Source organism: Capricornis sumatraensis, chromosome 9, assembly GCF_032405125.1.
Source record: "Capricornis sumatraensis isolate serow.1 chromosome 9, serow.2, whole genome shotgun sequence".
NCBI lineage: Eukaryota > Metazoa > Chordata > Mammalia > Artiodactyla > Bovidae > Capricornis > Capricornis sumatraensis.
The window spans coordinates 53,941,071-53,953,369 of NC_091077.1; the positions used below are offsets into that span (position 1 = coordinate 53,941,071).

Below are 12,299 nucleotides of genomic sequence, written 5' to 3' on the forward strand. Positions count from 1 at the left end.
GTATACATCTAAAGAAATGAAGACACCCAAATTCTTTCCTGTACACAGAAAGTAACTCCCAGAATAATGAATAAAATTCAAAATCTCAGTCCTTGATATGGCTTGTATGGATAAGTAAAACTTGTACAAATTTCCTAAAAATATTTAACTTTTGGGTCTTTATGATACTATATCTGTTTGCTGGATAACCTATAATTTCTGGCAAGTATTAAAAATGGAATGAATGTAGTATAATGAAAATAACACAAGCTTCATCTTTGTAACTGTTCAAGAAGGTGCTCTAAAATCTGTATATGGGCTTAAAACAGATTCCCATCATGTCTAGAAAGGGAAAAGTAGATCTGCTGTGAGTTAGGTTAGCAAGTGATTACAGAATTTTAGAGCTGGAAGGGACTCTGGAGAAAATTTAAAGCCAAATAAAGGATTTACATGGGGCTTCCCTGGTGGCTCAGATGGGAAAAAAATCTACCTGCAATTCAGAAGACCCACGTTCAACCCCTGGGTTGGGAAGATCTGCTACAAATTAGGTTAGCAAATGATTACAGAATTTTAGAGCTGGAAGGGACCATGGAGAAAATTTAAATCCAAGTAAAGGATTTACTTAACACAGTTTACATTTTAACCTTTTCTTATTTATCATTTAATCTAGCTATCTCATATTTAACTGAAATACATATATATATTTTGCAAGAACATAGCTAATATTCACATATTCATAGCTAAAAACATGTGTAAGAATTTAATTCTAAAGCAGAGAATTTAATCCTAAAGCCTAGGGGGCATATGGTCTGCAGTGATGTCTTATTTGTAATATATTTAGCTTTTCTATTCTTTTTAAATTGCCTTTGGATGCTTTTAGGCAAGACATGCTTGCACCCTCTAGTATCAGTGACTGCCCTTCTTCACTCATTTGGTATTGTATTTGGCCAGAACAACACATACTCAATCCCTGTAGGCATTGGAACTGGAATTTATAGCCCCATTTTAAAGAAATAATTTTAGTTAAAATGAGGGGAAAAAAAAATTTTCTTTTAATTCCTGTATTTCTTTTAAGGCTTCATTGTCTCACTCTGAATTTCACTTTCAGAATTAAATCTGTCAATATTACGTATTATATGCAGGAATACTGTAACACTGTTACCACATTTATACCACGGACAGAACTAATCAGTGAAGAAAGTGCTGAATAAAATAAAGTGAGGACAAGAAGCAGCTTGCATCTGGGGCAAATAACATCTACTTTGTCAGTAGCATTGCATTATTTAGGGATGTGCTTTACTTAACGACTCTACTCAGTTGTTGGGTGATAACCAAACTGGTTAAAGCCTGAATTCCTGTGCTTTCTATGGAATAACATAAGTAATTTTATAGTTGCTAATGTATTAAAAGCAATCCAAACAAAAGAAAATGACTCATCTAATGCTTAAGCATATGCAAACACAACTGAAGCCAAATAGTAATACTTCATGTACTGTGAATAAATATATTAATTTTTAAAAAATATAATTATCTAATCAGAGCTTTAGGTAATCCGTTCAGGCCACAATGCCTTCTAACTGCTTTACAAATAACTAAATTACACAACAGTTTTTCCCAAGAGGATTCACTGGTAATATTAGAAAATTTTAGTGTGACTTCCAGTAATTTGCTTATGGAATGAATTTAACCTTTAAGGAGGTGATGGGCAGACTGAGTCTGTAACAAGGGTAAATATTACATGAATATAATAATTGTCAAGTGAGGTCACTTTCTTTTAAACACCTTTCCTGACCTCCCCAGGCAGTTTGTCACTTGCTCCTCTGTATTATAATCTCTGTACCTTGTAACTATCTCATCTTTCAGTTCCAAGTAGACTGTGACCTCCCAGAGGACAGTGGGAGGTCCTTATGTCACATTTATATCACGTAGCACAGCCCTGGCTTATTAGAAAACAAAACACTTTTCCCCTCATTATCACTCATTTTTGCCACACTAGAATAGTTGGTGGCTCTAAAACTAGCTAACTGATGGGAATTAAAGTCGGTAATACTAATACAATGAACACTAGTTACTGCCAAAACCTAAAACCATCATTTCACATGCATAGCACTTTCTTCTTTCCGTCTCTGATCATACTCCCTCTCTTCAATTTTTACTTGTCTGTTTTATCCTAGTTTGCTTTTAAAAGTGTCTGTTTCCCACTACAAGAGTTAGGAGCCACCCTCCTCTCCCTGATTTTAATGACTTCTAGCGTTAACAGGCTTTGCATACAGAATCCAGTCTGAGAAAAAGGAACCAAATAGAGGAAAAATAAAACTCTTCAAAACACACACTACCTTCCACTGCTCTTTTGAAGAATACTTTACAGCTTCCACAAGTCAAGACCCCATAATGACATCCCGAAGCTTCATCAGAGCAGACTAGGCAGAGTTTGGGAGGTGGTCCCGTAGCTGCTGAGGAACTGGATGGAGGAGAGCTTACGTCTGGTCTCATTCCAGGGCTAGAGAAGGAAGAAAGTAGTGTTAGGATTTAATTATCATGACTGTCAGGGAAGTATCAAAATACAGTTCTCTTACCTTTTCACTCCACAGTAAACATGTTCACACTAAACGTATGTATTTCAAATACTGGCAAGCATTAAAAAAATCCTACCTAGACGTAGTCAAATAATGTTTTATTCTTCTACACTCAAGAGTGAGGTCATTTATTTTTAAGTATCCCTTAAAAGTTCCCTGGAGGTCTAGTGGTTAGGATTTGGCATTTTCATTTCCACAATCCCAGGTTCAATCCCTGGTCAAAACTGAAATCCCACAAGTCACGCAGCATGGCAAAAAACAAAACAAAACAAAAAAACATCCTTTAAGAAGAATGGTGAGATTGTGCTTTGCTTAGATATAATTTTTAGTTGCTTAGCATCTGTTTACAATCATCTTTAAAGGAATAATTGTGTAATTACCACCATGATCAAGAGATATAGTATTACCCATCTTCCTCCCGAAGATTCCACCTATATAAGAAATTTCTCTCTGCAGTATTCTTAATCTGCCTATTCTCTAAAAGAGATAATATTTAGGAATAAACTTTGATTGAGTGTTAGTGGTCTCTTTATTAATACAACTAATAACATGATTAAATCTTAATTATAAACATGCTTAAACTAATTCACAGAACAAACTAACTTAAGAAATTGGGTTGTCAACATGGTTAGAAATTATATTAAGTAACATCTTTTTGTTCTCTTTTAGGAATAAAAGTTTAAAAAGTTAATCGTAAAATAATAATTTGTTACTTTAAGCAACTAGGCTGATAAACTCCAAGTTCAGTCGCTCAGTCATGTCCAACGCTTTGTGACACCATGAATCGCAGCATGCCAGGTCTCCCTGTCCATCACCAACTCCTGGAGTTCACTCAAACTCATTTCCATAGAGTCGGTGATGCCATCCAGCCATCTCATCCTCTGCTGTCCCCTTCTCCTCCTGCCCTCAATCCCTCACAGCCTCAGAGTCTTTTCCAATGAGTCAACTCTTCGTATGAGGTGGCCAAAGTATTGGAGTTTCAGCTTTAGCATCAGTCCTTCCAAAGAACATCCAGGACTGATCTCCTTTAGAACGGACTGGTTGGATCTCCTTGCAGTCCAAGGGACTCTCAAGAGTCTTCTCCAACACCACACTTCAAAAGCATCAGTTCTTCGGTGCTCAGCTTTCCTCACAGTCCAACTCTCACATCCATATGTGACCACTGGAAAAATCATAGCCTTGACTAGACAGACCTTTATTGGCAAAGTAATGTCTCTGCTTTTTAATATGCTATCTAGGTTGGTCATGATTTTCCTTCTAAGGAGTAAGCGTCTTTCAAATTTCATGGCTGTGGTCACCATCTGCAGTGATTTTGGAGCCCAAAAAAATAGTCTGCCACTGTTTTCACTGTTTCCCCATCTATTTCCCATTGAAGTGATGGGACTAGATGCCAAAATATTAGTTTTTTGAATGTTGAGCTTTAAGCCAACTTTTTCACTCTCCACTTTCACTTTCATCAAGAGGCTTTTGAGTTCCTCTTCACTTTCTGCCATAAGGGTGGTATCATCTGCATATCTGAGGTTATTGATATTTCTCCCGGCAATCTGGATTCCAGCTTGGGCTTCTTCCAGCCCAGCGTTTTTCATGATGTACTCTGCATATAAGTTAAATAGGCAGGGTGACAATATACAGCCTTGACGTACTCCTTTTCCTATTTGGAACCAGTCTGTTGTTCCATGTCCAGTTCTAACTGTTGCTTCCTGACCTGCATACAGGTTTCTCAAGAGGCAGGTCAGGTGGTCTGGTATTTCCATCTCTTTCAGAATTTTCCACAGTTTATTGTGATCCACACAGTCAAAGGCTTTGTTATAGTCAATAAAGCAGAAATAGATGTTTTTCTGGAACTCTCTTGCTTTTTCCATGATCCAGCGGATGTTGGCAATTTGATCTCTGGTTCCTCTGCCTTTTCTAAAACCAGCTTGAACATCTGGAAGTTCACGGTTCACGTATTGCTGAAGCCTGGCTTGGAGAATTTTGAGCATTACTTTACTAGTGTGTGAGATGAGTGCAACTGTGCAGTAGTTTGAGCATTCCTTGGCATTACCTTTCTTTGGCATTGCCTTTCTTTTCCAGTCCTGTGGCCACTGCTGAGTTTTCCAAATTTGCTGGCATATTGAGTGCAGTACTTTCACAGCATCATATTTCAGGATTTGAAATAGCTCAACGAATTCCATCACTTCCACTAGCTTTGTTGGTAGTGATGCTTCCTAAGGCCCACTCGACTTCACATTCCAGGATGTCTGGCTCTAGGTGAGTGATCACACCATCGTGATTATCTGGGTCGTGAAGATCTGTTTTGTACAGTTCTTCTGTGTATTCTTGCCACGTCGTCTTAATATCTTCTGCTTCTGTTAGGTCCATACCGTTTTGGTCCTTTACTAAGCCCATCTTTACATGAAATGTTCCATTGGTATCTCTAATTTTCTTGAAGAGATCTCTAGTCTTTCCCATTATGTTGTTTTCCTCTATTTCTCTCACTGATCGCTGAGGAAGGCTTTCTTATCTCTCCTTGCTATTCTTTGGAACTCTGCATTCAGATGCTTATATTTTTCCTTTTCTCCTTTGCTTCTCGCTTTGCTTCTTTTCACAGCTATTTGTAAGGCCTCCCCAGATAGCCTTTTTGCTTTTTCGCATTTGTTTTCCATGGGGATGGTCTTGATCCCTGTCTCCTGTACAGTGTTGCGAACCTCTGTCCATAGTTCATCAGACACTCCATTTATCAGATCTAGGCCCTTAAATCTATTCCTCACTTCCACTGTATAATCATAAGGGATTTGATGTAGGTCATACCTGAATGGTCTAGTGGGTTTTCCCTACTTTCTTCAATTTAAGTGTGAATTTGGCAATAAGGAGTTCATGATCTGAGCCACAGTCAGCTCCCAGTCTTTTTGCTGACTGTATAGAGCTTCTCCATCTTTGACTGCAAAGAATATAATCAGATTTCGGTGCTGACGAACTCCAAAGGTCCTCCTAAATTCTGTCCTCAAATAAAGCATACTGGACTTAGCCAACCCTATGTTTATCTAGAGGCTTAGTGAATAGAAAGCATTCCTACCAGCCCAGCTCTGGGAATAGGCCCCAGGGTTTCATATTTTTCTCTCAGCATTGTTAAGGAGAATTTCTGGATGCTTCTGTATCACAAGGTATTGATCCCAGCTAGATTTGGGAGAATGGACTGAGTGCATATTGAAAGCCTACATGGAGGAAAATCACCTGAAATAACTCTGCTGTAGGTGTGGCACAGAATTAATGAAAACTTGTGACTAAGGTAGTGGAGCTGCTGTGGGCCAGAGTTTTTCAGAGAAGTAGGAAGGTCTTGGAGTGAGTGAGCAGAGCAAGGTGTTAGGGAAGCAAAAACTTGTCTGGGTTTTGTTCTGAAGATGCTCCTACTCCAGTTCAGCCAATCTCTGTCACCTGACATCTATTTTTAGGGACCAAACAGTTGTTTGTATATTTAGTTTATGGAAAATAAGTGCAATATTTATTGATTTCAAATGTTAATTCTGTACTGTTTCCTCAGCCAGTTATATATACATATATATAGTGTGTATATATATATGTACATGATATGTATGCACACACTGCTGCTGCTGCTGCTGCTAAGTCACTGTAGTCATGTCTGACCCTGTGCAACCCCATGGCAGCCCACCAGGCTCCCCCGTCCCTGGGATTCTCTAGGCAAGAATACTGGAATGGGTTGCCATTTCCTTCTCCAATGCATGAAAGTGAAAAAGTCAAAGTGAAGTTGCTCAGTCGTGTCCAACTCTTAGCGACCCCATGGACTGCAGCCTACCAGGCTCCTCCATCCATGGGATTTTCCAGGCAAGAGTACTGGAGTGTGGTGCCATTGCCTTCTCCCATGCACACACTAGTATATACTAAAAATGTTTTCACAGTACTTAGGTGTAGTATTTAATAGTTTTGAAACACTTGCATGAATACAGTCTCATCCATCCTCTCAACGACCCTGTGAAAAGGATGCCATCAGCTCTAGATGAGGTCACTCAGCTGTCAGAGGTTGATGATGGAGCCTGTTTGTGGTCAAACTGACATGTTTCAGATCTGAGTTCTACCATTTCAGACCTTGTGTGACCTTGGGTAGGTATCTACTACCATGAGCCTCTCTTTTCTCAGGAGTACAGTGGAAGGAAATCATCTGTGTCTGTGTGTCATGAAAATGAGAGAACACACTCCAAGTCTAGTGTACAATTCCTCCATCTAGCAGGCACTCGATAAATGCTCATTCTTTCTCAGGAAAACTGGAGATTTTATGAGAAAGCTTGGTGTAAGTATTATGTAAGTAGTATTAAGTCTAAAATCTAGGACAGTATTCCCAAATTATCAGTTATAATTAGAGCATATGCAGAGTACATTCAGGCCAGTCAACTCTGAGCTAGAGATGACAAAAAGGAAAATTAAAACTCAATGAACAAATGGATTGGTCGAACTGCAACTAAGAATCTGCAACTTAAGTCAGGCTTTTGGCATCCCTTCAGGCAGTTATTCTAGGCTACATCAGGTAAGAATCGAGTGCATGGAAAGTTGCCAAGCATACCACAAACATCAGTGGAGAAAAACCAGTTTTTGTCACACAAATATGAGCACCAAGATGGCCTATAGTGAACACCACTGGGAGAAATGGATGAACGCAAAATGGTCTTCAACTGTAAACACGACCCTATGATACTGCTTTAAAAGACTAGGGTTCAAGAAAATGGTTAAAACTCAAAAGGAAAACCATATGAAATCACCATATTTTAATAAGGATACATGACAGAAATAAAAAGCTCAACATAATAACAGTGTATATCACACTCATTCTGAATAGGAAAGCTAAAATGTCTTAGTCCTTGCTTAGTGTGTGTTTACAGCTGTGCCAAACATTCTGAAGATGCCAAGAGATTCCATTATGAACTGACTGTATCCAGAGCGCTTTAAGTGAGGAGCCAAGATAACAAAACCTGCTGTTTCAAATGAATATTTGAATGCTCTCTCCACTCAGAATGGAGGGTATACTGGACATTACTGTTCTTGAGGTCACTGAGTTTACATTTGAGAGACACAAAGTAAGTATAAAGCAGGTTTTTCTATTGTCTTGCAGAAAAAAGCAGTTAACGAGAGGAGGACCATGGATGGATTATGAAAGTTCCTCACACACCTTGAAGAACAGGTAAAATGTGCAAGCAGATTACACCCTTTTACTCAGCAGATGATTCCTGACGTCTTATCATATATGGAAGTCGTCTCATACATGACAATGTGTTACTGAGATGATAGTGGACTTAGAAACTTTGATCTAGGTAGGAGGAGCAGAATTACTTTGGGTGCTTTGGTGTCGAAGTAGTACTTCTGCAAGAGATAGAACTAGGATATAGAGACAGATAGCACTGTAACAGCTGTGTGACAGTGGCTAGCTGACTTAACCCCTGACTCTGTTCCCTTATTAGTACCATTTCAGGAATTTTTAGGTAGATTATATATTTGAACTATATTGGTACACACTTGATGATAATCAAACAGTATGTTTTTCCTTAGCACTTAGGCATTAACTCTTTTTTCCTCCTTCCCTCAACTCCTCTTTCCCTTCCGGAGGATCCCAGGGAATGAGAAGTGCTTTGAAGAATGTTGCCTGTGAGCCAGGGGAGGGTTAAATTCTCCAGAAACTTCTCAATTGGGAGCAATTTTACTTTCCAAGAGATATTTGGTTAGTCTGGGGACATTTTTGGTTGTCACAACTTGGGATGTGCTACTGGCATTGTGAGAAGAGGATAGGATGCTGCTAAACCTCCCATACCGCAGAGCAGACAGTCTTCCACAACAAAGAATTATCCAGCTTCAATGTCAGTAGTGCTGAGGATTAAGAAATCTTTGCTATAAATCTTGAAGCAACATATAAAGTGGAGAAAAAGAAAATTCACCAAGGACCAGAAACTTACTGTAAAACTTTCTAAACTACGTTTTAAAGTAGAGCAACACCCCTACCGAGGCAGCTGCAAATATTCTTAGATTCAAGACAAGTCCAAAACGAGATTCAAAACAGACCTGAAGCCAGGGGACTATACAGGTCTAGGGATTAGCTAGAGTGAGTAATTTTATTTTTCCCTTTAGCTCTAGCACTAAGAGGTAGTTTTTACACATTACTGTTGCCTGCACTTTTCTTATCTTTGTTCATTAGATAAAATGTAAATACTCAGCTGCACACACCAAGTGATTATATTTTCTGACTGCCCATTTATCCCTGCATTAGCTAAAGGATTACTGAGTTGTTTGATAATAAGCTATGGGATAGTTTTCAAATCAAATAGAAAAATACTCTGGGGGAAGGCCTTCACAGTATTTCTGTTAAATGGTTTTAGCAGAGTGCATTTTATCTTATTTAGCAAGCCAAAGAAAGACTAATTAATCTGCTTTTGCACTAGTTGACAGAAGTTTCTATTGGTTTTAACTTCAGGTGCATATTAAGACAGTTTCCTCCACCTTTGCATCATCTGTACTTACTCATCTTATGGAGGTGATTAACAAAGTCTGTACTGTAAACCTCTACTGTAATGTTCAGGAGCATCTTCAGTAAAGGATGTGTGATGGAGGAGATGTCTTTTTTCAGATCTGAGACACCAATGATGTGTCATTTAAGACCTCTGCACTCGGTTTCCTTGTCTGTAAAAATAGAGGTGCTGAATCAAAAAACTCCAAAGAAGTTGTCCATATATCCTGAGGCAGGGGTAGGAAGTAGGGGAGAATACCCTTGGGTCTGTGAAAGGCTTCTTTTGACCTGCATATTTACTTACATGAAGAGAGAATATGTCACCTTATCTACGCTTCTTTCTTAAACTTGTAACATGTTTTCTTGTGTTTTTCTTTAGAAGGATCAGTCTGCGGTTGAGTGATTGTGCTGCACAACTTAGTTCCTAACAGAAGAAATATTGTTTCATGTTTTCAGTTCTGTTTGCTTAGGCTTGCACTGAGGGCCATGCGTTCCAAGGAGGAGTAATGATGTTCTAGTAACAGAACATTAAGACCAAGAGTAAGCAGTAAGAACTGCAAGGGAAAACTTTCTTCATTACGTGGTTATTTGTCGAATGAAGACCTGATTTTGTTCTGAGGCTTTCTTGCTTCTTAAGAGCACATAAGGATAATACCTATGACTTGGTACATGCAGAATTATAAATGTGACGTCTTCAACTAAGGCACTAACAGGTTTGAGACAATGTTACACTCACTGCTTTCTTCATGTGTGTGTGTATCTAGGGCTGAAAGCAGTGGCTGTGGAGTGCTTTTGAGCTTGGATCTTACTTTGATTGATTTTTTAAAATGTCCTTTCAAGACTTGTTTTTTTCTCATAAACCAATATATTTATAGTTTTACTTGGTTTTATTTTTAGGGAGTAGAGTGGTAATACCTTATCTTCCTACAGTGCTATTCAGTAGGTAACTTCAGAGTCAAGTCTTCCTGCTGGATGCTGCTGTTACTGTAATTATTGGTAATTCCACTGGAAGCTTGAATTTGGGCTTGTACCTACATCTTGTATTTTGTACCTTCACTTATTAGATTTTGGGAGTCCTCCTTGGTTTTAGTCATCTATGTCTACTTTGTAGATTTCATCAACTGTGGTCTATTTTAGGTTTGTACTTTGATTTAGAATGGCATTGATTGTATTTTATTTCATTTTACATTAGTTTGAAGTATATTATTTAATTTTTGGATTCTGAAATTTTGATTATTTCCTGAAATTTGTAATATAGAGCTGTGAAATACTTGACAGAAACAAAAACGCTGTTCATTTCCACCTCAACTACAACAATATTTCTAAATACCTTATTACTTTCTCAGAGTTGAATTCTTCTCACTATACTTAGTAACAGTACTTTGTTCCCAATTCCAGTCCCTTTAATGCATCCTGTTCATTATTCTCTATTACACTGTATCATGTACGTTTCCCTTTCTATCCACTCTGCCTCCTTCTTCATACATGTCTTCCCTCACCCCCTGCCTTAACCACTGCAATGATTTACACTAAGTAGGCCTCCTGGCTCTGGCTGCTTTTCCTTCCTCTCTCCCACGATGCTAAAACTCAGTCTTTGCATCGTGGTTAAGTCTCCAAGGCTCTTCCATGTAAGCAGTACAAGCCCAATGTGGTCTTCAATCTGGTTCCTCTTTCTTTCCTCATTATATATCTTCCCTTTCCGCTACACAAACCATTCCTCTACACTGCCATGTAGCACTTTACACACGACACATTCTGATGTATTAATATTTTTCAGTCAACAATTCCTTTTAGTTAGGGTCCATGTCTAGGTCTCTTATATCACCAGCATCTTGTACTGTGTCCAGTATGTTATTGTATTTAGCTTATATATTACATCTTTATATGTTCTGCAGAAGAACTTGAGGCAACTCACATGTTAGATGTTTATAAGATTGCACCCAGAATACAGGTATCACCTCACTACTACTAGAAGCTGCTGTGCAAGCCCTTTCTTTAACCCCTTTAATCTTCTCCACAAACCTACGAAGTGGGTACTGTTTTCATGTTTTACAGTAGGCAAGTCAGCTTCTCTGCATGTTTCCTTATCTGTGACACAGTAACTAACATAGACAGGATTCAAATGCCTGTCTCTCTGATACCGAAATCAGCATTCTTCACCAGTATTCCACCTCATGACTACCTGAGAATCTGAGGTAGAGCTAGGTTTTCAAATTGAGGAATAAACTGCCTTCTGCTTTTAAGGGCTAAGGTGTGATGTCTCAGTGATGTACAGCAAAAGGATGCAAATGTCCTGTGCCTTCTTCCACACGTGATCTGCAAAAGATTTTTGCCCAAATAAGCCTTGCCAGAGCAGGTCAACAGGTAAAAACAACTGCCTTAGAACTGTATGACAGTCTATGGATCATTTGAAAATGTAGTCAAACTAATGTTTATCTCATACTCTACAGTTTTAGCACAGTAACTCCCAAGATGTTTGTAAATGCAAACAAAAGGCAAAACAGCTGAGTCTATGAAGGAAGGAAAAAAAACCTTTAACACCAACTTGAACTTGGTCTAAAGCCACATAATCCCTTGCTTTCTTCAATCCCTGGTGGCTCAGCTGGTAAAAATCCACCTGCAATGCAGGACACCTGGGTTCAATCCCTGGGTTGGGAAGATCCCTTGGAGAAGGGAATGGCTACCCACTCCAGTATTCTGGCCTGGAGAATTCAGTCCATGGGGTCACAAAGAGTTGGACATGCCTGAGGGACTTTCAACTTTCCTTAGTCAAAAAGCCAAGACTTGATTCTTCAATTCTGAGATTCTTGAATTAGTATGAGAACTTCCTTACTTCTATGTATTTTCCTCAGGTTTTGGTAATGATGCCCTCACTTCACACGCTAGTTCTTAAATACTTTAATTATTCCTTTAGATTGGTTCGATGTGTATCTAATGTATGGTACGTACATCGCTAAACATCCCTTTCTTCGTCTTCTAGGGACAAGTTTACTGATGTTCTTACCATATAGTAAATACTTTAATTATTCCTTTAAACTATCAGAGATAAGAAAGTAGTCTCTGCAATGATGTAATGGTTACTTATTCCTTTCTTCCTTCCTCTTCTAAGGATGTTTGCAATGCATGCAGTTAGATGAAAAATTTAAGACTGGGAAGGTTTTCTGATAGGTGGAACAAAACACTTCCTTCACAGTCATAGTAAAATTTGACACCCACTGATTTCTTAGTTCTACAAGCCAAGATCGACGGCTAGGTACTTT

General features: G+C 38.6%; 1 protein-coding gene across 1 annotated transcript in view; it reads right to left on the reverse strand.

The window, feature by feature from the left end:
• Positions 1–12,299, reverse strand: part of NR3C1 (nuclear receptor subfamily 3 group C member 1) — a 113,673-nt gene that overhangs the window by 30,188 nt on the left and 71,186 nt on the right. Inside the window, exon 3 of the mRNA XM_068981179.1 lies at positions 2,316–2,479. Coding sequence (XP_068837280.1) covers positions 2,316–2,479 — 164 coding nt within the window. The remainder of the gene's footprint in view (positions 1–2,315; positions 2,480–12,299) is intronic.